The 26,943-nt window shown below is 45.9% G+C and overlaps 1 protein-coding gene across 2 annotated transcripts in view; it reads right to left on the bottom strand.

Annotated features, from left to right (window-relative positions):
* Window positions 1-26,943, bottom strand: part of SETBP1 (SET binding protein 1) — a 262,052-nt gene that overhangs the window by 224,126 nt on the left and 10,983 nt on the right. For both annotated transcript variants that reach the window (XM_074855566.1, XM_074855567.1), the window contains exon 2: window positions 20,575-21,235. In XM_074855566.1, the coding sequence (XP_074711667.1) occupies window positions 20,575-21,066 (492 nt within the window). In that variant the 5' untranslated portion in view covers window positions 21,067-21,235. The remainder of the gene's footprint in view (window positions 1-20,574; window positions 21,236-26,943) is intronic.

Below are 26,943 nucleotides of genomic sequence, written 5' to 3'. Positions count from 1 at the left end.
CAAAAAAAACCCCAAGACCTTGAGTCACAGTGGGCTGAAAGTCCACTATTTAAGACTAGACCTAAGCCTACACCTTCATGCTGCTGCAAGAGCTGGACCTAAAATTACAGGAATCAGAGTGGTAATAGGCAAGTCAGTGGTGTGCGTGAGGAGATAGCCAGCAGCTGGCCAGGCAGCCTAATTTGCGTCAAAGGAGATAAAACATGACCGAAAGTCCCTTAATTCCCAGCAGAGGTGGGGGGCAGCCCAGGCAGAGAAGCAGGGCCAGGATAGCGTGGTGCCAGCCGCAGCTCCTGCCCACTGGAGCCAGCCTCCTCCCTGGCCTGCTTGGAGTTTCAAAGGCCTAAATCAAACCAGTGGGAGGAACCTAAACATTTATAAAACTTTAATTTGGACTCAGTTTAATAATGGTGTCAGTTTAAAAAACAAAAAAAAAAAAAAGCCCAATGATCTCTCCTCTCTAGTCAAAAGTGGCCAAAAACCCCCATATTTATTTTCATTTCAATTCCCCGAAGGCAATGTAGATCTTTCTGTGGATGTCTGAAGCCTAAAAAACACTCGAATTTCTGCACATTTTCATTCTTTGACAAAAAATTACATTTTGGGGGCAGGCAAGGACAACTTCATTTTTGTTCAAAGTCTGAGGGTAATCTTTCCAACCAAATGTACAAAAATTTACCAAACTTTTCCTTTTCTTCAACTTCCACCCATGTTACTTCACCACCTTTTTAACATTTGATGTTCACTTTGACCTAAGCTTGAGCATCATATTTGCCTGAGGTGTAACAAGTAGAGTCAATGAGGGAAAGATGAAGTATATCCATAATTCCTAAAATATTCCAAACAAGTGAAGTGTCCTGTAGGAAAGTAGAATAAACTGAGCTGCTATCCCAGTCACAAAATGCTACAGCAATGGGGCAAGCAATTGAATTAATAATATCACAATACTGATAGTCTTTACTGTAAAATACCATCTCTCCTTTCAGCACCAGATGCTAGGAACTGTGTTGCTTTGAACTGTTATCACCCCATCCATCCCACCCATTCATCTGAGAAGATAAATTCAAGGTCTGGGCTGCTCAGTCATATTACAAACACCCAAACAAGACATTTACCCAGACTTGTTTTCGGCCACTTCTTCACTGAAACTCTGTGTCATGGGGCTGGCAGGAGGCTCTTTTAAATTCTTTCGGAGAAATGAGCCACTGAGAACCAGAAAACACATGTGGGAGGAAAAGAAAATAAATAAATTTGCTTTGTGAAAGGGGCAAATTTCTAAACTACTGGTCAGAAGCTGGTTCTTCTCAACATAAAATCCTGAGCAACTGAGTAGACAACCCTAAAGAAACATTATGGCCTGGAGGATAAAGCACTAGCCTGGAAATTGTGAAATTTAGGCTTCTTTTGAGCAATGTCATGCATGAATAAATTGTGGTAACTCAGGTGAGACTCAGCTTCTCCTGAAAACTGATATCTAAAGCGGTCTGGCTCTCCCCACAAAAAAAGCTCTACTAAAAGAGGTCGATATTATGGGTATTATTTTAGAAACTAAAACTTTTGAGGTGACCAGATTCATCAGTCCCCTGAGGGAAGCTCTTCTCTTTTAGTTACGTGAAAAAGTACAATTTCCCACTCCAGGATGAGCTCAACCTTCAGATCGTTACATCTGAAGACAACCTGGCAAAGCTCAGAGTTTCCACTTCTCTTCGGCTTCTTAAAGTCTCCTTTTTAGTTTCAGTTTATATTTCCTGTCTCACTTCCCCCCCCTTTCATTTTTGGGGCTTCAAATTCAAATAAAACCCAAAAGCATCGCTGACTCAAGATCTTTTTGTATTTCTCTCGTTCTGACTAGAAACCACAGCAGGCCAAATAAAATGAAATGACGCTTAGATATCACTTTGGCGTTCAAAATGCTTTGCAGACCTTAGGAACTACCTCCTTTATCACAGAGGTTGGTGTGTGCTGTCATATCCTTTATTTGCAGAGAGGGAGATCAAAACAGAGGAAGTTTAATGGCTTGATATTTTCACTTTAAGCACAAAATCCGTGTTTCCAATTCCTTGGCTTGCATACCGGATGCCCCCGGGTTTTGAGGTCCAAACCTCTTTGGAGTTTAAGCCCCAAACCTTCATGCAAATGTGATGCAGCACATGTGCTGAAAATATTCATCATCAAATAAAACCAAACCTCCCTTGCTGAACACAGAAGGGAGAAACTTCTCTTTTGGAGGTGAACAGGGGTTCATGGCTGAGAACCATGATCTTTGCTGCAAGACACAGTTTCAGTTGGTCTCAGATCCACCAGACTCTCAACATCCCCAACCCAAATAAACAATGAGGAGTTTTTAACTGATTCTGATTGACTTCTCATCCTCTTGCTCAGTTTTTTCTGGCAGGGTTGCAAATGAAGGATCAGCTCTTTAGCGACTGCAGCTAGAGCTGTTAAAGCTCCCCTGCTCCCTGCCCTGTGAGGAGTGCAGAGAATGAGAGCTCACATCTTTCTCCTAATTTCAGCACCTGGGAATTATTCCCTGTATTCTGCGATTTTGACCTCTTTTCCTTTCAGTGCCACTTGCACTCAGAAAGCAAAAATCCAGTCCCAGGGGAATATATGGGATGTTTTACATCCCAGAACAACACTTTCAACACTTTGTTTTGGGACTGAAAAAGGAGGCAAGACAATCACCTGCTTGAGTGAGCTCTTTGGATGAGGCAAACAAGTGCCACTTTGTTCCCACTTGTGCAACCCAGGCAGAGACTGAGGGGGGTACGGGAAGGTCAAGACAGACCCGTGATTTAAAGGCGGGAGGATGGTTCGGTGACTGAATAAGCCGGGGGTTTCACTTTCAGCTCATGCTGATACAGCGCATTATGTTAGTGCCTCAGTTTCCCCACAGTAAGGTGGTGACTGCTGTCTGCTCCCATCACAGGGGTCTTAATAAAGCACTCCTGAATCAAGGCACATATCTGCAGAGCCCAGCAACCAACACATCAGTGACTCCATGGCTGTGCAGCCAGAAAAAAGCTGTCCCTTCCCTTGCTCCAGGAGCAGGGGTATTGCCCCAACCCTGTCACCCGCTTTCCAGGACTAGCTGTAAAGCTAGGCCAGCAGAATGGAACCCTGGCAGACCTCAGCATGCCTCTCTCGAAGATGATCCACAAAGCAGGGCAAGCTCTCTTTCCTTTTGCTTAACAACAAAGTTATAGACCTGCAGATGAATGCTGAAGCTTTAACCAAGCCCATATTGACTATATAAAAAGCTCCCGACTGCCTCTTGGGTGTCTTTAAGGAGCCCATAAGACTTCGAGGGCCCAAATGCAACACAACTTGCTGGCCATGAATAGGATATACCCCTGCCAAAACCTTCCTCCACTGCAGCTATGGCATTCTCCAAAAAACATTTTATAAGCTGGTCTCCAAGTTTTATGACATGAGCGTATAGAAGTGAATGTAAACTCCGCTGACCCTTGCACTGCTTTTTGGCTCAAGGAACTGTTTCTTTTTACATCTTTCTTCCCCTTCCCCCCAGCTCCTTAACTAACCACAGATTTCTAAGTAAGAAGGAAATTACATTAATTGAAACCTTCTCAGTACATTATCAGATTTAGTGGGAGCATTTGGGGAAGGGGAAGGCAGAAAGCTTAGGGCAGAGGGGATCTGTAGGATTAAAACACTCCTTGGAGGAAGATGTCAGGCTGTGAAAGGTCAGTGAACTGCTTTTGGTCACATCAGGCTGGAATCTCTTGCTACCAAGTGTCACTGGAGCCTCCCACTCATGTCCAAGAGAAAGCCAGGGATGCTGGAGGACCAGGTCAAGTCAGGACCCGGTGCAGTGGACCTGTGATGCACCAGACAAACACAATTTCTCTCCCTTCACTTTCACAATACCAGTAACAGCCCTGCCCAGGCACGCGGGGATCATGCATCAGTTGGGCTTGAAATGAAGCTGAGTATTATCCATGCTACAAGTGGATATACTCGAGGGCTGAGTAGTTGTCATATTTTATCGACACACCATCAGGTCTCATCTGCATCGTGCACTGAAACAGCTCATTCACCTCCTGACCAGCAGATGATAGCTGGATCCTCACAACACCCAGATTTTTTGTGATAGTACCTCCATGTAAGATGCTAGACTTGCAAAGCAAGACTTTTGTGTCTACAAAAACATCAGGAAACAATCAAATTCTTCTTGGGAGACATTTTGAGTTCTGAGGGGGAGTGTTTTGACGTCATAGTTGCATGGGAAAAATGACAGAGCAAAACGTAAGCACTAGGCTCCAGGGATTTCCACAAGTGTGAGCTCAAAGTTTTTGGAAACAGGTTTAGTGGGAATGCTGTTTCCACCAAAGTCCTACCCTCCTTCCCCTCCCCAGCTGGCTGACTTTCCCAGAGTCTCGATTTGCAGCCTGCCTGAATACCACTCAAAATATTTTCTCAATTAGAGGAGAAAACAGGAATTTGCCACTTGTCTGCCTCTATTCTGCTGCCTGTCAGCATTCAGCAAATATTTCAATCGTAGCCCTTTGCATGCTGCTAGCCCCGCTCATTTAACCTTTGGCCCTTCCCTAGGCTAATCCATCGGCCTTTACCTTCAAATCTTTACAGCCAAGGGCTGACTGAGGGCTGGGCTGGCAGGGAGGATGAAGGGGGTGGGGGGGAATAACTTATGCCAGACTCCAATATTGCAATTTTGGGGGAGGAGCAGAGAAGGTACAAATCTCTAACCATGCTCTTCGAAGAATTCGATATACCAGCAGCTGGGATTTGCGCTTCAACATCTGGAAGACAATGAGGAAAAAAACCACTTTTTTTAAAAAAAAAGAGGGAAGGAAGGCCTCCATCATCTCAGCTCTCCTCCATGTGGCCGGCAGCATCCTGAGGCAGGTACCTAATTGCTCACGGACCCTTTGCTCTTCGTCCCCCATCTCAGTCGCTCTCCTCCCCATCTCACTTGTCGCTGAGATTAGTAGCTAACGGTTCTGCTGTCAAAAGCACATGTGATGAAAATAATGCCCAGAGTGCAGCCTGTCAGCCTCAGAAGCGCTTGCTCGACTTTGATGGCAGAGGATCATGAAAGCCCGTGCCCGCCTGGCCTCCCCCCCAGCCGGCCGCTCAGCCGAGCATCCATCGCGGCTCTCCTGGGGCTGTGCCCAGCCGCCCGCTGTATGAGAAATCGCTGACCCTTCCGTCACATGGATGCTTTAATTGTTCACATCGGTATTTTGTTTCTCTGTACTGTAGACAGTTTGCTGTCTGTTATCTGTCCTTCATATGTAATTAATTGCTCTGTCTCCTGGCTCATTAGAAACGAGCCCCTCTCCTCCCCTTCCCCCCTCTCCCCTGGCCAAGTCACAGTGTGCATTATTTAGGTTAAATCATGTTTAAGTAACTACATAAATAGTAGATCGAGTTTGCCTTTTGTCTAGGCTGAGACTGTTGCTTGGCTCCTTTCTCAATGTGTCAGACCAGGAAAGCCCTTATCGCTGGAAGCTCTTGAAGGGAAACCCTCACTGGGCAGAGCAGCCGTGCTGCCCCAGGAGCAGGGGAAGGTCCTCTGAGCAGAAGGCTTGTCCAGTAGGTAACAAGAAAAAGCTGCCAAACTTTAATAAGGCAGGTGTAAAAGTCAGCGCTTGCAGAGCAAAAATCCTGCCAAAAGGAAGTTCATCATCTAGCAAGAGGTAACAGCAAAGAGGATGGTGAGGTTTGGATTTTTTTTTCCCCTCCGTAGCTTATTCTAGACAGCGAAACACACTTCAAGTGACATCACTTCACACATCCCAGGTCACCCGCTACCATCCCAGCAGACCTCTCTTGTAGCTACAGCACTGAAACTCAGATGCTACAATGCAAGTGAAAGACTTGTGAACTTTCACTCAATTAAGAACGGAATGATAGTTTCTGAAGTGGGTTCCCTCAGTGCACTGGTTAAAAAAAATAATTGAGGATGTGGGTATACAGGTTCAAGCAATCTAAAAACCAACATGAATCATCACCTCGAACTCAAACAAAACCTTCACCAAACTGTCTTAAAGGGTCAGAGTAGTGAAACTAAAGCCTGTGAAGTCCATTTGCTCACTTTTCTGGGCCAAAGCTTAACATCTTTGTAGACCATTTTCTTGTGTAAAAGCATCTTTAACATCAGCTGATGCAAAGATTTGAGGATTTAAGTATCTGTTTCTAGCTGGGAATAAGCACTGACAGAATGAGCATGGGAAAGCTTGTTTCCTAGAGATTTCCAGCTTAGCTTAAGAGCTTTAATCATCTGGATGAGCTTCGGGTGAATCACCTGAACTTTTGGATGCCAACTGCAGCCAAGACCTCCCCTCTTCTTTGCATGTGCACATCCTCGCTGACAGACCTGGGCTAGCCAAGTACTTTAACTGATTGGACCGGGCTCACCTTTGCTGGATTGCCTGCACAAAGGTTGTAAAGAGCTTCAGTGAAGACTTCCACATGAAAAGCACTGCACGCATTTCCAGCGGTGTTATACAAAGCTAAATTACTGCTTGGGAAAACTGCTTATACCAGGAATGCAAGGCAATGAAGTTCTCTCTTCCCAGCATAATCTGGGCACAGATGATGGCAGAACAAAAGCCTTCCAGGACGCCTAAGACCAATGAATCTCACCAGTGACATGGGAAGACCACCATGAAGAGCCAGGGCATAGTTCAGTTTTCCAGTCTATCTACAGCTGTCCCTCTCCACCACAAGGGCTTAAAAAGGATGGAGGTCACGAACATGTGTCATGCAAGTCACTAAAGTTGTTTTATCAGAGACCTTCAATCTAAACTTGCTGCCTGGGTTTAATACAGCTGCTGATCTGCCAGGGAAATGTGCTGCTATTGAGCTGAACCCACCAAAATGGCAGTCTGGCTTCCTATCCCTACCCTACTTGCCCTCCTAACACTGCTTGTACCACTTCAGGAGGTCTCCCCTGCAACTTTTTCCAAATCTAGGCAAACAGAAATAAAATATCCACATCTTGGTTCATGAGAAACTTTTTTGGGGGGGTGATGTATTATTAATAATACATGCTTTAAAAAAAATAAAAGTTCTCAAGAAGGAAAGGGGAAAGGAAGGAAGAAAGAAAAACATACATGACTGGGGGAAGGGGGTAAAAAGGACAACAATCTGAGACTTTCAATGGGAATGTCCAAAAATAACACAAACAGGATCTCCCTGCCATCTGCTCCGATCCTCTCTGAATGGCTTTCAAAGCAAAAAGCCTTGCCAAAACCTGACAAACAAAGCACTGAGCATCAGTTTTAATGGAATACCAATACTACGTTCCCCCTTCCCCCCTTTTTGCTACATATACACACACCTTCCACACCCCTCCAGTTGCCAAATAAATGACACTATGCAGAAAAATTTGCTTCGGTTACGAAGCTGAATAAACAAGGAATAATTTTGCAAGTGCTCCCATATGTCTCTGCTTCTCCGCTTACAATGGACACTAATAAGATTTGCCATAACTAATTTACTCTTTCACACCCTTACCCTATTCTCTACCTTTAAAAAAAAAAAAAAAATAATTCTGCCTATCTCACATGCATTTTTCCACAACTTTCACACAGTTGAAACACAAGGATTTCAACAGCAAAGCCCACCCATCGCAGAGCAGACTCTTTCAACTTAGTTTAGGCCCCTTAACATGGTTTAAAGGTGAGTTTTACTGAACTTGAAAAGGAGAAAGTTTGTCACTTTTTTTCTTTGATTCTCCATTGTAATTTTAAAAAATATGTCTAAAGGGAATGGTGGGGAACAGGGATGCATAAGAGAGCTCCGATCTTGACACCAAAGGCAGTGTGTTAGTGCACGTAAAGTAGAAAGTCTCAACTCCAAAGGCAATGTGCTAGCACATATAAAGCAGAAGAGAAATTCATTAGGTGCAAAAAACAGTAACTCTCCTATGCTTCATTTCAGCCCGGCTAAGCGGAGCAAACACAAAGCAAACACCCAGCAGCAACACCCAGGAATTGACACAGCCCTCAGCCCGTGCTCTGCTTTTAGTCTTTCACAACTAAATACAGCACCGGGATGCAGAGATCTCAGTGAAGGGCAGAAATGGATTTTGCTTTGGTTTTTTGGGGGTTGTTTATTTGGTTGGGTTTTTTTATTGATTCACATCTCTCCTGACAAACCTAAGAAACAAAACTGAAATGCTTAAATCCACACTTTGTTGCGCTTTGTTCCCTCTGCTATTGAGATATTTTTATGTGCCAGGAGCACACCTTTACCAGAGCTGATCAAGCCTTTTCTTTTTTTTTTTCTTTTTTTTTTTTTAAAAAACATCTGAGGCCTAAATTACTTGAACAAACAAAAGAGTTTTCCCTCCCTCTCTCTCCCGCTGCCAACCCCCCCAGTGCTGGGTCTGCCCCTCCTCCTCCGACACACAAATGGCCTCACACCAGACAGGATGGAGGGAGGGCTCCCAATTACGCCTCTTTATTAACGAGGGGCCACTGCGGGGAAGGGGCTGGGGCAGGGTGGGGGACAGACAGCGGCTGCCGGCTCCTTCCTGCCACCCAAAATGGGGAGCAGAGTTAGTGGGTAATCTGCTGGGAAGGAGCCCGTGCAAGAGAGCTTTGGGTCACCTGCTAGCCCACCCCGTGTCATGGGATACCATGGTGGGTGGGCATTGCTGGTCTGACCCCACTCTCACATGTGGGAAAAGGGTGGCAGGGAAGACCCACAGGGACTCCAGCTGTTTCTTGCAGCTTGTGGATGGGGAGAGCTGGGTGGTGGTGGAAGCCTGATGGATGCACCAAGGCATGGGGGTGGGCACAGGGATCCTTGGTGCAGCTGCAGCAGCAGAAGGTGGGATGTGTTCTCCAGTGGCCCTGGGTGAGACACCTCTGTCTGCCTCAATTTTCTGCTTGCAAACTGGGGAGGGCCTTAGGAAAGTGCTGAAAACCTACACTCTTTGGTAGCATTCAGACGTGATAGTTACAGGGTACTGCTTTCAATTTTCTCTCTGTACCATCCATCATCTAACTCCTTTCTCCCTATCTCTGTGGTGATTCATTTTCTTGTTCCACTAGAAAAGATAGGAGGGTATTTTTTTGAGGAAAAAGTCATGGTCAAAATCAAAACTCTTTCCTTCTCTCCTCTTTCAACCTCAAGGCCACCCTTTGCAAGGGTCTTCAACGTCATGGCATCACACCTGATGATAAACTTCCTGAGTCTCTCAGGTGTCTGATTTATGCATCAGACCCTCTCCGATGCTGCTTGCGTGGCCATCTCCATTTGGCAGAGCCCAAATCCTCCTTTCTCTTTACCTCACTGTTTAAATTCCTCTCCCACTGGGCTGCTGGTTTTTCCTCGGGAACAAAGCACAGCCCCTGTGAGCAAACACTTCTACCCATCTGTGTCCAGCAGCCACGACAAAAACGGTTTCCCATACTCCCAAAGCCCCCCATAATTTCTCCCAAGACCTCACAACACACTTGACATCCTTTACGACTCCTTCCCCACTTTCAAAAACTAGATTGGGTCACTTTGTCCAGTCCTTGGTTGTGTTTATTTATTTATGGATCTTTACCCTACCTGTGCTCCTTGTTGAGGCTGTTTAGGGTCAATGTCTATCTGTGTTTTCAAGTGGTAAGACTGCGGGTAGGCTGTGAAGATGCAGGCAAGCAATGGGGACTGTAAGGAGAGCATAAAGCATTTTGACTTTTTCTAACCAGGGATTAACACATGGGTTTTAAACAAGGGGACTCCCTTCCCAGCTGACAGCAGCAGCTGCAGCTTCTGACTTGCTCTCAGAGTGGCAGGGAATCGAATCAAAGAGAAAAGAAGAAAGAGGACAACCCTTCCTTGGGGAGTAGGAAACACAATACGAGCTATTCTAAAAGCCCTGCAAATACTGGCTTGGTTTTAGGTCAGGCTCTCCTTCCCCCTTCTGTCCTATGTTCCCCCCCCCCCCCCCTCCTCTTGCAACAAAGGGAAATTGGTATTTTTCGAAATTCTTCTGAAAGCCAACCCGGCAGATGGTTCCTTCCATGCCGGGGAGGGAACAAAAAGAAAAACCTGCCAGGATACACATCACCGAGATGTGACAAAGATGGGCATGGTGGCTGCCCTCTGACCCAGGGATTTTACATAGGCCTATTAAACCATGTGGCCAAGATGGACTGAGTCGCCTTATATCTCCAGCATGCAGCTGCTGTACCCCACAGGCCCATGCTAATTTTATTAAGTGAGGCCAGATAAATGGGAAAAAGACAGGGTTTCTTTACATTTCCATCCCACCTTTTCAGCGCCTTAGGACAATCCCGTGCCAACATCTTCACAGGTGGAAGTGAAGTTCAGTGGACAAATTCGCAACGTTAGAGTAAAAGGCTTATTTAGACAGTAATTAGCAACTGTCTTACTTTGCCAACATCTTACGTACATATCAGTAATATCAACTCCTACAGATGCAGAAAGCCAAGAGTAAGTCACTGTCAGTCCTATCATACTCAAATGCTTCAGGTTAAGGATCTGGCTGTCCATCACAAGCTGCTCTCCTTTTTCTTTAAAACTTCCTCTTCCCTCTAGATGACATCATCAGCCAAATTCCCACTCTTTTCAAGGGTGCCCCAAGCAGACCCAAGGGCTCCACATGTCAAGGACCCAAGCTGCTTGACTTAGTTAAACGCCATGTCTGCCAACCAAAGCACAGGGAGCAGCGAAGGATGTGCTGCCCTCCTGCAGAGCTGCCCCGTGCTTCACAAATTCCCATGAAGCATGTTGGCAGTTGCTGTCCCCGAATGAGTAATAGCAGCTCCTGCCCACGCCCAGAGTCAGTGACCTAAGGACAGATTGATCCCTCCCCATCATGCTCTTCCCAGTTCCTCTTGCGACCACTGTGCTGTAGCCACAGAAGGAAACAGGCTTTCCCCCCCACCTCTCCTTCAGATCAGGAATATAATTACAAGTAATGCAACAGAATTAAGATAAAAAGAGAGAAAAGGCTGGAGGGAATTTGTCCTAATGATTACATAAATTATTGAAGAAAAGTATCCCGTGGAAAGGAAGGGCTGTCTTTGGGAAGAGTACTCAGCTGAGCGCTGGTGAATGCAAAGTCAGAAAACAGGCAAGACAAATTCATTATGCCCATCTAACCCGCACATACATGGGATATAAGAAGTAAAACGCATCACCAATCCAGTAGCATCCATTCCCAGTGTAAGATGCACAAAACAAGTGCCCTCAAGGTCCCCGCTAATACATATTAGGCAGGATACTCATGTAGGGACTGTCCCTGCAGCTGAAAAAAGTTTGGTGGGGGGTGGAAATGAGGGTTGATCAAGTCCCTGTTAGTTTCCACTGCTGCTCCCCAGCGGAAAAATATCTGCTTCAGCTCTACTTTTCTTAGTCTTAAGGGTGAGCTTTCATCAAATTACCCATGTGGGAATACAACAGGTAGAATTTAGGTGAAGCTACCCAGGCTAGCACAATATTTTAGAACATACCGGGTGCAGGGGATACTACTGAAAAAAAGAGACCATTTAGAAATTACAGGGTAGGCTCTACCTCGAGGGTATGAGGAAACTATTTCCCAGGAGGAAATGCTTGCCAAGCATGTTACAGAAGTGCACTTTCACAGAAGCACTGGTGGGGAACCAGCGACATTGCCCCATGGTGAAGCAAGGGCGTGATTCGTGGTGACACATCTGAGCGTCCAGTGCTCAACCCTCTCCTCGTCAGACAGAGCCATCAGCAAGGAGAGTGGGGCCGTGGCCTCTGGCTCATTTGCTTGTGTCACCGCATTCCTCCCAAGAGCATTGGGCAAGGCAAAATTACCCACAAATCCCCTCAGGGCTGATTCTCATCTTTCAGCCGTGCGGATGGAGAGAGGCTCACATGAAGCTACAACGCTTCGAAGTGCTGAAATTCCTCAATGAACCACCCAGGTTTATAGTGGTAGAGTTGTTGTAACACTGATGTCAATAAAAGATACCATCTCTCTCTACAAACCTTGCCACCCAGGTGAGACAGAGAGCCATGAGAAACTGATGAGAAGATAATGAGTCCTACAGTAAATACTCCACATTTGACTCTTACCACATCTTAGGGTTTACAGACCAGAAGGGGCTACTAAGGGCATCTAGATTGACTGATTGCATGCTGGCCACAAAACTTCATCTCTCTCATTTCTGCATCAAGCCCTAATTCTTCTTTTAGATAAATTTTATTTTTATACTAGTGGTGAAGATGCAGAGAGTGAGTAATTTTGAAATGAATAAACCCATTTCAGTGACAAGAGAACTGGCTTCCAGAAGGGCTGTGCACCCAGCACTTGAAGATCAGGCTACCACCTGAGAGACTCAGTTGTGTCATGGTTAAGCAACCACAACTCAGTGAAAAAGGCCTAAGTGTTACCTTGGTCTGCAGCAGGTTCCTTGAGTGAGTCACTTAATCTCGTTATTCTATTTCACATACTGTAGTAAGAGACAAGAGGGTTTCATTTCTCCTCCTTTTATTTCTACAGCGCTTGAGAACTTCTTGCAGGAGGACAGACTCTCCTGATGCCTTCATACAGGACCTGCCAACAGTAGATATTGCTATACAATGGTAACATGAGGCATCATCTTAAAACGAGCCTGGTAGAGACACACTTATTTCTGCAAACACAGCTGCAGTTGACTGTCCATCCTGAATGACCGTGTCCTCATCTTCAGCAATGCTGTCTTCCACAGTGGCCACAGTCCAAGCCACATCTCAAATACGCAATCTCACTTCTGTACCTTAGCCCTTCCGCTGTCCCTTTCACTGCTAGCTCACAGCTCCAGAAAAAAAAAAAAAAAAGAAAAAAAAAAAAGATAATAACAAGGTGTTTTGCTCGATACCACTGTGGAGAAGTAGAGTTTTTTCCAGGCTGACCATGCTACTTGGAAGCTGTGTCCTGCTACTGGTACATGCACTATGGCTTGAGAATCCCTCTCCTGATAGCAACCGCCTGCAGCTTGGAGTCCAAATATAATCATGATGTAGAAACAGCACTTCATGTCCTGAAATGAAAGAGCCAATAACCACTGGTCTAATTCACGTTAGAGGTCATGGCAAGAAATGGAAAATAACGCTCTTACGAAAACACAGCTAACTGGACTTGTCCTCGAGGGTCACATATCAAATGGAATCATTTTAAGGTTCAAGAGTTGGAAAAGTCTCAGCGTTAAAGAAAAGCCAATGCATGTTTACTCTGGATATTTTTAGACTGCTTTCCTAAGGAAACAGGGCTAACATGATCACACTGTGTTTGTGTGCATGTGAATGCACACAACTCCTTGTCTGCCTGCATGATCCCCTCCTTAATGTTTTCGGAATATTTTGACCAATTTTGATCAGATTTGATGTAAGAATAGAAATCTTTGAGATACGATATTCAAAAAAGCTTTGTTCAAATTGTTTGCTGGCCAGAAGAAAGGGACCCCTGAGGGGCTTCAAAGAGGGTTTGGTCAGCAAGTTCACTCCTCATTAGCCACCAAGAAGCCACATAAGAGGAAAGTGGTCAGAAACCAACTTTCACAGTTTCAGTGCTCTTAGGAAAAGAAAAAAAAGACAAGCTGAGGCCACCAGGTGAAGCCCCTCTTTCCATTCGAATGAACTCAAGATGAGTCAGTCCCACTGACTATGCAGGGAAATGTGGGCAGCAAGAAGTCTGGGAATGAAACACATGAAGAATTAGACCTGACCTGAGGGGGCTAGCTGGCTGTGCATGTGTGTGAAAAAGGGATTGAAGATGAAAAAGCTGGACATAAATCAGAAGGTAGCTGTGGTCAGGCATGCCTGGAAGGAGAGGAGAGGGAGCACTGCATGCAAAAGTTGATGCTAGAGGAACGTGAGACTGTGCATGTAGGACTGACATTCCTGTGCATCCCAAAACCTCTGCAAATGAAGACACAACCAGTACAGAGGTTTGCAGCTCTGGGTGCACATGTCAGCACGTCATGTCTCCAGCACACCTCTGCTAGCCTGGAGGCCACTGTGCTTTTGAAACATGAGCAGTGTGCACTCTCCCTTGGACAAGCCTTTATGAGGCTGTCAGGAGCAGCACCTGTCCCCTCCTGTGATTTGGTGGTGGGGACCACGGGACCTCTAGCTGGACCCCTAGCTTCCCTGCACTGGTCCCAGTTACTTCCCTGAAGCATCTTCTCAACCCCGAAACCAACACTGGGGGCATTTTGTCATGGTTTGAAAACAGAGGCACAACATAGGCAAACAAGGAAATGTCACAGAGGGCCATCGAAACTCAGCTGTGGGAGTGACTGCTGCAAAACAAAACCTGTCCTCAACACGGACAGCCTCCACAAGCCCTGGTCATATGGCAGCTAGTCAAATACAGCAAATTTTCCTCATTTGGCACTCCATGTTAAGCAGTAAAAGCCTGCTTAGATTTCCCTAGCCCATCCCTTCACTGCCAGACATTTGTTTCTTTAAGAAATACTTGACTACATTAAAAAAAACCAGTCCCAATTCTTTGGGAGCAGACAGACAGTGAGGGATGGGCAATCAGCTGGCTCAGACAGAGCACCAAGCTGGAAAAGAAATTCTGCCTTATTCCTGTCACAAAATATCCATGACACTATGTAAGGTGGACACTGCTCCAGTAGGCTTTGGAGAAGGAAGGGTAAGAGATGGGATCCAGCCCTTCCTGCTCTTTACAGAGAGGACTGAACCACTTCTGTAGGGACCAACCTCCTCTAGGTGACTAGGGGGCCCAAGAGGACTCAGCTCCCAGTCTGGGCACCTCAGGTGCCTTCAAGGACCAAGATTAACCTAGGCCTGAGTGGTTCTCAGCACATAACAAAACTGGTTTCTTAAACTCTGAAGTTTCTACAAAGAAATTCATTCCTGCTCTCCTTTTGCGGGGAGCCCAAGGTAGTTGTGGTGGGAGGGCAACAAACTCCATCTGTTTCACTTGTGCCTTCAACAATGTGGTAGAAAGAAAAGCTGGCCAAAAAGAAACCTGGGATGAATATCAAAGTGTTGAGTTTGTGTAGCTTTGCAGCCATACGTTTGTGTAGAAAGACTGTAAAAATGCCAGGAGCCTCGTGCCTGTTAGAGCAGCTCTGAACTGGTCTCTCAGCTGCTCAAAAGCCAGTTTCACCTAAAACGCAACTAGAAGGAGACTTCCCCACTGTGCTGGCACTTCTGGGGCTCTACCACTTTACCATAACCTGGGCAGAGGCTGAGGTCTAAACTGCTGGCATGAGCTTCAGGTACCTGCCACCAGCATCATTTAGAGCAACTTCAAGGCTTTGCTAAGCAAGAGTGGGGACCAAACCAGCACAGAAACAGGTCCAGGCTGAAGTAGCTATGGAGGCTCCTTCCTTTGGAAAAAAAAAGAAAAAGAAGGTGTAAATCAAAGCCTGCCACTTCAAGCAGGTACCACCACAAATGTGCAAGTGCCTTCTCCTCCTTGCTAAGCTACAAGCAGCACAGGGAGCAAGCATTTACATCAACTCCCCGAGCCACGTTTGGGATCGCAACATGAAGAGCTGACTCAGGGGACATCTCACACGGGGATGCCCTTAGTGAAGAGGAATAAGCATGCACTATGAGCAATTGGATGATCATGCACACAAATCACCGGGGAGAGGAGTCCGGCACAGGAGTAATCTGACAAGAGCTGCAGATGCACATGAGAACCTGGAGGGAAAGTGCAATGTGCAGTCAGCAATGCAAAGAAGGGGGAGGGAGGGGGGGGGGAGCGTTCATGATCTTCTGGAAGAAGGAGGGGTGCAAAGGGGAAAGCACGTGAAGGAGAGTCCTCAAGGAAAGGCGAACCACAGGAGAAAGCTGCATGTGTGGGGCAGAGGAAGGAAGACGATTAATTGAATTTCAAGGGAAAAAGTGCTAGAACTGCTTCCTGCAGAGAAACAGCAAATACCTACAGGAACTCAAGGAAAAAAAGATGTTGCAAGAAAATCCAAGGATAGAGTTTCCTCTGACTGCACATGTGGAAGCTTTACTTCCAATTGACTTGCTGCCTCTTATCTCTCAGCAATAAAATTCATTCACCCATCCCAAGCTCTCAAAAAACCCCAGTGCAATAATAATTACAAAACAAAAATGAGTTTACATCCCCCGAAGCAGGACATTATGCATATGATGGAAGCTCCAAAGAAACTTTGTCAGGCTATGCTTAAAGAAAGAAGGGGGTGGAAAATGAAGTGTTTGCAGACACAAGAAAACAGACAGAGCAGCAAATGCAGGGAGGGAAACAAAAAAAAAAAAAAAAAAAGAAAAAAATAAGGAAATAAAACAAAACCAGGGAAATACTGCTCATCTGGGGCTTGTTAAATGTTACATGACAGGCAGGGAATGCTGATGGATTGCTTTGTTGCATTTGGTGCCACACTTTCAGTGCCCTTCCAGACTGACAGCATGTTTCCTTATCTGAAGGAAAAGACACCTTTAGTGACGCTGAGGATGCTGGACTCAAGCAGCCCTGCTGCAGATGGGGGAGCAGCGGCTGCAGGGCTTGCCAGCGTGCCAGCAGGACATCCTTTGGGCTCCTGGTTTTTTTCTTCCCTCCCTCTCCAATCAGACTAAATGAAATGGAGCCATTTGCGGGTTTAGAAGTGGCAAGGATTCAGCCCACTCCATCCCCAGGCGCCGAAGGGTTGAAATAAGAGCAGACGCTTACAGAACATTTGTGCACTTTCCAACTGCCGCACAGTGGCCACACGGACAGCCCAAGCTACGATTCACCTTCCGAGCAGCCCTGGGAAAGGGGTTAGGAAACTACCTTCACTCTTATTTTCAAGAAGGGGAAGCTGATGTGAAACTTGGCATGGTCATGACTTAAAAGAAACCCCAAAAGTTGCTGGGTTGCAGCCAAGCATTCAAGCCGGCAGAGCAGAGGTTCCCAACGCTGATGCTCTCTCACCCCCTGCCTCCCTCCCTGCTCCGGGGCATCAGCAACCGCACCCAGCAAGATCCTCTCCTAGCTTCCCTCCCCTCCCATTCATGATCGCATAACATCCCCGGGGCAATTGCTCACACGGAAAAGCAACATGAGGAAAGTATTTAATGTATGTTTACATCTTTTAATATACTGTAGCAGCTGGAATCAAAGGCAAAAAACCCAGGCCTCGGCATATGAGCAGCGTGGCTCTCCACAGAGCCCCCTACTAATCACCCCCACTCCCTGGACCACAGCTTTAGAAATCAGGCACTAGCCCCTGTTGCCTAATTAGCAGAGCAGTGGAAAGCTTAGGAACAGGCATATCTTCTTCCTCCCTAAGTGGCCACTGAATAAATGCTATATCCCCAGTTCACAGCCCTTTCTTACATTGCTGGCGCTACCAGTCCTTTGTGTACCCACATGCTGTTACTTAAATTGCTTCCATGTTTTCATTACTTGCCCTCTGTGCTATGTGTATTGAAACTCCTGCAAGAATGCTGAAGTGGTATTTCAAAGCACTGGGGACTACTGGAGATGTGGCTGAAATTATTATGCAACAAACTTAAGTGATTTTTCAAGTCCTGATAGAGTTTGGTCGTCCTCAGGGGGAAAGATAAATTCAGGTTCTACTTCATGAGGTGCAGGACAAATGCTCCCACCCGCCAGAGACACAAGACACAAGCAGCTCAGGTTATGCCCAGGTCTCCAACCTTACATACAGGTCTGAGGGGCCAGCATATATATCCATAAGCAAGGTGGTAAACTCAAATAATGATGCTGCTCCCACGCGCAAGGGAAAATGTATAAATTGGGCCAAACTCCTGGCAAAAATCCACAAAGGACAGTGGAGTGATGCCAGCTGAAAATCTGCCCCACTGGTTTAAATGTGTTGTTCCCTGCTGCTGCTGCTGGTAGCTGCTTTTCTGGAGTTTGTGCTGATTAAAGCAACGGGCAATCAAAGAGCCTGTCAGAACCACCAGAATCATTTAAATGTGACAATCAGTTGTTTTTTTTTTTTTTTTTAACCACTACTGCAGCTCTCGATGGTTATGCAAATACATGAAGAAGGTACCTGCATGCTCCTCTCTCCCAGGGAAGCCCACAGGTAGGCCAGACAGCTTCAGCTCCGTTTGAGTTTCAACTTGCTGTTTCCTATCTTCCTCAAAAAATCTCTGTCACTGCCATGAGACACACGCATCGGTCATGAAAGCAACCACGCTGCCAGCACTGGAACCCTTCTCCCACCGATTTCCAACCTCTCTCTCCTTTCATCACCCTTTGATAGGAGACGTTCACAGCCAAGGCCTGATCCTGCAACTCCTGAGCTAAGAGGCAGCTGTGTGCGAAATCCTTTCGGCTGCAGGGATGCAGGTTATTTACCACCCTGGTGATGCAGGCTGTGGGTCTCCAAGCATCAGACCCCTTGGGATCACAGCACTGGGGTCTTCCAGATCCCTGCTGGGGACTTCTCTGCCCTGGCCCTGGCTCAGCAGCTGCTGCACAGCAGCCGTTGGGTGTTATGCTAATGGATGCGCCACTGCGGCAGCCCTCTCCCCATCTGCTCAGAGCATCCACCTGCTGGGTTGGGTTTTTTTTGGTTTTTGGGGTTTTTTTTGTTGTTTTGTTTTAATGGCCAGATTAGCCCAGTGCTGTCCCAAAGCGCTTCCAGCCTGTGAAGAGGGTGTGAACACAGCACCCGCCAGCTCGGACCTCACAGCACAAGTGCAAGCTGGTTGCAGCCACGTTTGGGCCATGATCTGCTTCTTTCAAACTCCTTATCTTTCTGCAATTAAAGTCTCACCCTGAATGTAACCACACTACAAGGTGCTTTTTTGGTTCTTGTTGGGGTTGGGTTTTTTGCACATAGTTTCCTTACAGTTAGCTTTATTTTTTTGACATTTTTGTATGGCCACATGAAGGAACGTGACTGGGTGATAAATAGAAATGAAAGCACCAGTTTCTAAGCAGCCATATTCTCCACGGTCCAAGCACAGTAGGCAGTGGTTTGCAAGTTGGTTTGGTTTTTTTTTTTTTTCCTGTATGGCCATGGAGGGATTGCTTGTGACACCTTTGCTGTAACCGAGCATGGTCTCACACAACCACTAGTTCCCCCGAGGCCTCTGCAAGTATTCAGGGAGGAAAGGGAAGTGGAAATAAGACATTGTTTCGTGCTAAGAAGACAGCCCATCCTTCTCAATAGGTGGGAAAATCTATTCTCAGTGCGTTATAGGGCCAAACCTCTGCTGTGTTAAAAAGAGCTATTTTTTTCAAGCACATGGAGTATGCCATATAGCAAGATTCTAAGAAAAAAATCCCCCTGATTTTTTTTTTTTTTTTTTTTTTTTTCAAATTCAGCTTCTAATAGAAGCACTTTCAGGCTGAGCAATGTTAATGTCCCTGGGCTCTGCCTTGAGTCAATGGGAAATGTTGGTGCTTCAAAAAGTGATTTAAAGTCATCAGAATTTTGGTCTAAGTCAGTCTGCCAAGGAGACTCTCTCCAGGGAGAGCCATTGGCAATTAGTCTCTCCAATGCTTCAAGAAGCCCTTTGAGCATCCATCAAGTGTATAAGGTATGGGAGAAGTGATGACCTTCTGCATAGTGAGGGATCCAAGCCGCATGAGCAGAAAAGCCAAGTCATGCCCTGAGCTCTGACCAGTGGATGCCTACATCCCTGATGAATTTGTCCAGGTTTTGGAGATAGTCCTGAGCCTTTCATCAAATCCAGATTCCGATCTGAATTCATCATGATGCCCATGTGTTACTAAGTAGGCAGAGGTAAGGTATTTGCACTGTGGTAACACCTCACCCCAACCAAAGCTCCTTTGTCTAACACCTAGGACAGAAAACACCACTACACACACAATAACATGAGTAATCACCAGGTGTCCCTCCCCCCACCAGTACCACTTAAAACACTTGAATTAAATTTATTTTAAATACTAAGTGTAGGGGACATTACTGAAAAATCAAGACAACAGCAAAACAAAAGGGTGCTCCTGAAAACAGCTCATACAAAGAAAGGATTTTCTTTCTTTTCCCCTCCCTCTTTCTCTCCTTGACTGAATGAAGATCAATTTTTACCCAAACTTAAAGTACCAAAAATTTCTCTCCAGAAGGATATTTCAAGAAAATGATATGCATCTGGAAGAAAATGAGACTTATAATGGAAGTATTTTCTGAAGCGTAACTATAGTGTTGCTAGCACAATGCTGTAATCAAGAATAATGGAGCCCTTCGCCCGGTGTACAGGAATGGATTCAATTGTTCGCCGTGCACATACCTGTATTTTAAAAGTGTAGTCAAAAGCTTTAACTGCTGAAAGGCTCAAGCATTAGCGCTCAGACACAAAGCAGTTTAGAAGTGGGCTCCTTCATTTATCACTCATATAATGATTAATCTTAAATCTCAATTACGCACAAAAATAGAAGGGGCCCGGCTGAACTTTTGATACCTTCCAAATTGGTTCGTTTGAAGGATAGTTCAAGATCATCCCCACAGTGTATGTGGCAGTGCAGGATGATACCTGCTCTGTATTACCTCCTTCACAGCCAAGCAGGGCTTTGAAAACCTTGTAAAGGTTCTGCCTCGGACACAAACTGAGCAGGTTTAATCCCACCCTTTCCCTCTGCTTTCAGGTGAAAGAGGGAATATGGGAAAGAATAGGACTTACCTTCTTTTTGGAGTGTGATCTGTCCTCCTCTTTAGTTGCTTTGCTATTTTTCCCAGCTCTGGAAAGTTTCTGCTCCCCAGACTGCTTGATGGTGATTTTGATCTCGGGAGGGCAAATATAGTTCTCCAAGTTCTTTGGGGGCTTCTTAGCTCTCTTGGTGGTCTGGATCTTTAGTTTTAAACTCCCCTCCGTGAAGTTAGCCTCCTTGATGGAAAATTCCTGCTCCTCCAGGCCGTCTCCCGCCACCCATTTCTCACTGTCCGCATTGGAGGTGGAATCCACGTCTCTCCCAGAACCCAGCTCATCCTCTTCCTCAGGCTCCAGCCTCTCGCCGCTCACCGGGATCCCTTTCCCCGAGCCCGCCGCAGGCAGCATTGTCTCCCCCGCGCAGCCAGAGCCAGACGGAGGCTTCGCGGAGGTGACAGTGGCTGGCAGAAAGTCTGCCTCGCCCCCCCTTTGCCGGGAGCTGCCCAAAGTCTCCCTGGGCTCCATAGCAATACCGCAACGCCCTGGAGTTTTATCGGAGAGAAGGGGAGCGCAGGAGGGGATGAGGAGAGCAAGGGCAGGTACGATCCCAGTGAATGAATGGTAACTGTCTGCCGAATTCAAAGTCCTGATCGCCCAGAGGCGGCAAGGAGCTCAGAAGAGACCAAATCTGCCACTGTCAAAAGAAAGGAGAAGAAAAAAAGGAAGTTAGCACGCACGCACGCATCGAACAGGAGTGTGGAGATGACTGAAATGGGGCACGCTTGGGCTTCCCCTGCAGCATCTCAAGGGCCTTTCTTGAAGCAAAATGGGAACCAAGGCTGGTCAGCATTTCTGAGGGCTGGATCTGGTATCATAAAGCAAGGAACAATAGCCATGTATATTGCTGAATTGATGAAAATGGATATATAAAAAAAACGTATAAATGCAAACACCTTCAACTGTAGACTTGGGAAATAAATGAGGGGGCAACCAGTTCTCCACACCCATGAACCTCCTCATTACCTCATAATGCTCACTGTCACAAGGTTTTTTAGAAGGAAAAAAACTGGAGGCAGACACATGTTTGCCTCAGGTTAAACAATAATCCAGTGCTCAGAGCACAGAGAACATGGTGTTGCCCTGTGAATCAGGCAGAAGAGTTTCAAACTCCCTATTTTCCCACTTGCCAGGCAAGAGAAAGATGCCCTCAGCTGCCAGCTATTCTGAAGGGGACTCCGCTTTGGATGAATCATTTGTTACACACTGGGCCAGGCACCCACTGTCTGCAGCCCAACATGCTCCCTGGGATCCTGGAAGTGCAGGAGGATCTACCTGAGTCTCTTGGAGGGCATATCAGGGACCTGAGTATTGAGGGGGATGGCAGAAATCTAAACTCAATGTTTTCCAGAGTTCCCATGACCTTGGGTATCACTGCTCTGAGGCAAAGGCTTGGGCTGACTGAAGTGAAGACTGCACTCTTATCCTTTCAAATATGGGCTTTCTTTAAAACATCTCAGATTCAACCCTTTGAGATGGAAGAACTTGTGTTCAGTACCTTGCAAAGTCTTAGCCAAAGTTAACGGAAGAAGTTATGAATGTTCAACTGAGGCAAAAGATGTATCACCCAATGACATAGAAAGGCTAAGCCAAATACGAAAGATTTGATTAAAAAAAAAATACACGTAGGGTGTTTTTAAAGGTGTTGAGGTTCTTTCATACACTCTCCCTAAAATCCCCCATATAGCCACTCCCCACCGTCCATCATGGCAAGCCAGTTGAGGCTACAAAACTAGCAGAAATGTGTCAGACAGAAATAAAAGGTATTTTCTGCTACTTTAGCAGAAACAGCTCCCTGGTGGGTCAGAGGAGTATCACTTCTGGCATACAGGGAAGGAAACAAGAAGGCACTGCCAAGAGTAGGTGCTGGGGATGCAGACCTACTCTTTCAGCACTAGCTCCCTGCTAGATGAGCTCTGCTACACTGACAAACCCCACCCCTCGAAAAACTGCAAGCAAGATCTGAACACAGCCAGGGATTCCCCTGGTCATTCTTAGCAGCAACAAACCATAAAGGAGAAACAAAAATAATCTTGCTACCTATCACGAAATCGTAACAGCATTATCAGTGTAGACTGCTTTAAAGCACTGCTCACCAAGAAAAATCACATGTCCTTGTACCAGTGGCTTCTTTCTGCTTTTTAAAAATACCTTGCACAAACTTAAAATTCAAAAAGAAGTAATAACAAGAACTTTTTATTATTTATATATCCACATTTCCACTGGACTATGGCCATGGGTCACCTGTCTGACCCTGGAACATATGGCTACTCATGGAAAGTCCTGAGCATCCTAGAGCTCCATGAAATCATTGGGTGACCTCCACCCAGGTCCCAGCAAACACAAATTCAGATAAAGTCCCCATAAATAGCACAAGCTGACAGCCCAAGCAGGGGAGGAAAAAAAAAAAAAAAAAAAGAACAATCATGGAGCCTGAACTGCCATCTGGCCTTAGAGGTGGTTTCTGTAGCTCATAGTAGGTAAAAGTGCACCATAAAAACACTTAAGCTTAAGTTGCACATCTTCTGGCAATAGGAAGGAGACTAATTTCCCAGATCTGCTGGCACTGGTCTCATTTAAGAACTAACAGACCCAAGGTCTCCTGCACGCCTGCCTTGACTCACCCTGCGGTCAGCAAGCCTCTCCATTTCACCACCTGTGAAACAAGGATTATGCTTACCTCATTCAAACCCATTGTAGGGTGGGTTAGTTAATGCCCTTACATAGTTTTGAACCCAAGTGTTTACCATGTGGTATTCACTAATTACTAACGCAATTAGTACATTAAAGCCACCCAGTCGCAAGGAGCTGCTCCACCTAATTGACCAGCCTTGCACCTCACCTCTCCTTTGTGTCTATGGAGGTGATGGGAGTCAGGGTTACCTTCCTCTTCCAACCGGTCCAATCAAAAAGAATTTAAAAAAAAAAAAAAAAAAAAAAGGCTGTCCTATTTATCTGCCATTTCACATTGTTAATCTCCTTGGAGAGGGACGCAATGTACACACAATCCTGGGCTGCAACACAAACACAAGGTGGTAAAAGCTCGGTGGTGCAGCATTCCAGGGAGTTACTGCTCTGGTATGCACGCATGTACAATGGGCACTCTGTGCAGGCCTCCGCCCACAGGCTGTTAACCTCTCTCATGCTGGTAAAAAAGAGGAAACTTCTGGCAGACAGCATCTAGCTCAGCAGGCAGGGCAGCAGAATGAGTCCACAGCTACCAAGGGAAGGGACCACAGCCACAGGCGTAATGAACCAACCCGCTTGGGAGCCTACGTTGAATGGGAGCTGAAATAAAACTCTTGGCTCTGAGCTGGGAAGGGACTTTCAGGTCTGGAGTCATTGGGTAATGTTTTATGGAGGGTGAATAAAAAGCCAGGTTTCTGCTCCAAAGTCTGGCTATGGGTCTTGGACCCAGGCTCTGGGTCATGGTGCCCAAACACACATCCCTGCTTGGCTGTGTGCCTCCAGGTCAGTAGAAACAAACAATAGAGGAATAAAGTCATTGCATTACACTAGTGTCAGGTGAGTTCATGCCACATCCACCTTAAAATCCCACTTAAAAATATCGGCCTCCTGTTCTGCTGAGATCCTCAAGATGATGATTATCACCAGACCTGCAACAAATAACCCTGCACTTAAAGGTTGTGCAGAATTAACTGGGTCATTGTTTTAGGTATCTCCTTACTCTCCTCCAGGGTTAATAGTTAAATGACTTGGGTGCAGGGACATTATACTGGTCTTTCTTGTTTGGGCAGGCTACCTGCGCTTTGACTAATTAGGAAACCTCACTTCAGGCTTCTAAATGGGTAAACTCTTTCGGAAACCTCCCCACCTCCCCTCTGCAGACTGCCTGCCAGCAGAACCGCTGAAGGGACAGCGGTGAACACCTTTCCTCCAGCAGCTCTTCTGCCTTAGCTGGCAATGTGCAGATCTGGAAACCTAGGGAGGAAGTGTATTTTCCAGGAGACGTCTAGATCTGTTTTAAACGCCCAAGAGATGGGGTCTGTCTAGACTTTTAAGTGCTCACCCAAACTGACCTTCCAGGCCTCCGAGACTCACCAGCATCAAGTCCCATTCAATAAGCAAGGCATTTTACCATCCGAATGCAGAGGCATTTTACCATCCGAATTAAGCTCCCAGAGGAAAGTGTTACCGCTAGCAGGCTTCCTGCAGTCAGGTTAAATTTAGGGAGGATAATTCACAGGTGAATGACAACAAATTTCACAGAAGTTGGCATTAGCTCTTAATTAAGGAGAGATTCACGTTTCCTCTGGTAAGTACTGAGAAATAATCAAATGCCTGCGTGCTCAGCCTTGCTACGGCTGCTCACGTGTTTCTTATCAGCTCCTCTGGGCACCTCAAACACACTTCTGGAGGCAAAGGCCTGAAGTACAAGACCTCCCTTTGGGTCATACTAGATGCCTCCCATTAAGGGTTCTGAATACCCTCCCTTCTCCTGCCTCGGGCAACTACTCATGCTTGCAAGTATTCAGATGCCAGGGCTATAAAGTGATTAAAATGAAAATTTGCTGAGGACAAAAATAGAGGTGAGAGCCCACAGCAGGGGGAAGACATCCACCTATTCCAGATTCTCTATGAAGTGACAGTGGGTATAACACTTGGCATGGCTTTTGTCTCATGCACAGGAGCAACCACATTAGTAACAAGCAAACACTGATTAGACAATTCAAGCAAGCCAGGTTCAGCTGCCCAGAAGTTTGTGCTGCTGCTCTGATTTGCTCAAGCACTGGGAGCACCAGCAGAGAGATTGAAGCAACATTAAGAGATGCTGCCTGAATCCCATAGCATGCTAATCCCAGACATGACTGTAGCTACTGTGACTGCTTTCATTTTATCTATAGAGTCCAAAATGCCTTAAGATAAAAAACAGAAATAATTCTATTGAACAGGTTCAGGTGAAGGGAAACTGAGGCACGAGTCTGAGAGCGTCATAGTGAAGTGGATCCCACATCTTCTTGAATGCCACATCTATCATGTTGCTTTTGGATCTCACGTTCTCTCATGTGACATACAGTTAAATCCCTAATCTCTGACAAATATCAGAAATCCTGGAAGCCTCTTTACACTCCATCCTTTTAAAACCATTCACCACAAAGCACTGGAGACTATACAGCAATATTTAATGATGAGATATCACCTTTCACTCCAAAGACTCACGAGTTGCTTCCTTGATTATATATGCCACTGCTGAAATGCAGCTGCCTCTGGGGCAGAGGCCAATGGACAACCCACATTACACCCGAGGGAAAATTTTGGTCAGAAACCTGCTTTTATGAGAAGTGTCAGTGAAACTTCAGAATCCATCATGGGACATAAAAACCCAACAGCCTGGCATGCAGCAAGCTGCACTGAACTCAGTTAACCTACATTAGGAATAAAAAAAAAAAAAAAAGAAGCCAAAAAAAAGCCGCAACCTCTTTCTTCATTATTGCTTTGCCAAAAAGATAGGAATTTCAAGAGCGGTTGTAGGCACTGTCCATGCACTGCCAGCTCACCAGCAGCACAAGTTTGATGCAGATCAGGAGCAGGGATCTGATCAGACCTCTACTGAGTGGACCAGAGCACACAAGATGAGGGTGAAGCCTTTCTCCATGCCACCTTAAAAGCAGTCCCAGAGTATGGATAAAACTTGTGAGCCATAAAGCCAGCATGGTGCAGACAAGTGACACAGTATGACGCAATACAAAGTCTGCTGGGATAAAATTAAGTCACTGAAAAATTTTTGGAACAAATTTGAACCAGGAGAATGAGTTTATACTGAATCAGTATCATGCACCAGTAGGGTATTTAATCTGCTGCTCAGAGCCCTGGATTTATGGCTTCTTTGGACCACAGCCTTAGTTACTTCCTGTGGCCATGATACTCTGAAAGAACCACCCAGCTTTGGCAGGGAGCTGGAAAAATGACTGTGACAGCTATTTTCCGTCCACATTATAGATGCCATAGGAAACACCCTCTCCCTTTCACCCGCCTTGCGTCAATCAGGACAGAAACAAGGCAGAAGGATTTCCCCTTCAAGCAAAACAAGTGAACATCATCTCTTAATAAAGAACCAGAGATGGACTGGTGATGTCCAAATCCCAACCGGGCACAACCCTGAGCATCCTGCCCTAGGTGACCCTGTGCTGAGCACTGTGGTGTGCTGGAGGGTCTCCAGAGGCCCTTCCAACCCCAGCCATTCTGTGTGCTTCTGTGATGTATTATTTAACCTCTATCTCCAGTTCTGGGCAAATTGGTGACTACTGCATGACAATTTTAAACACACTGTTAGAATTCCCATCTATAAGATACACGTATAAAGTGGATATGGGTATACAACAG

The sequence above is a fragment of the Strix uralensis genome, chromosome Z (genome assembly GCF_047716275.1).
Source record: "Strix uralensis isolate ZFMK-TIS-50842 chromosome Z, bStrUra1, whole genome shotgun sequence".
Taxonomy (NCBI): domain Eukaryota; kingdom Metazoa; phylum Chordata; class Aves; order Strigiformes; family Strigidae; genus Strix; species Strix uralensis.
This window is presented reverse-complemented; position numbering and strand designations above follow the sequence as displayed.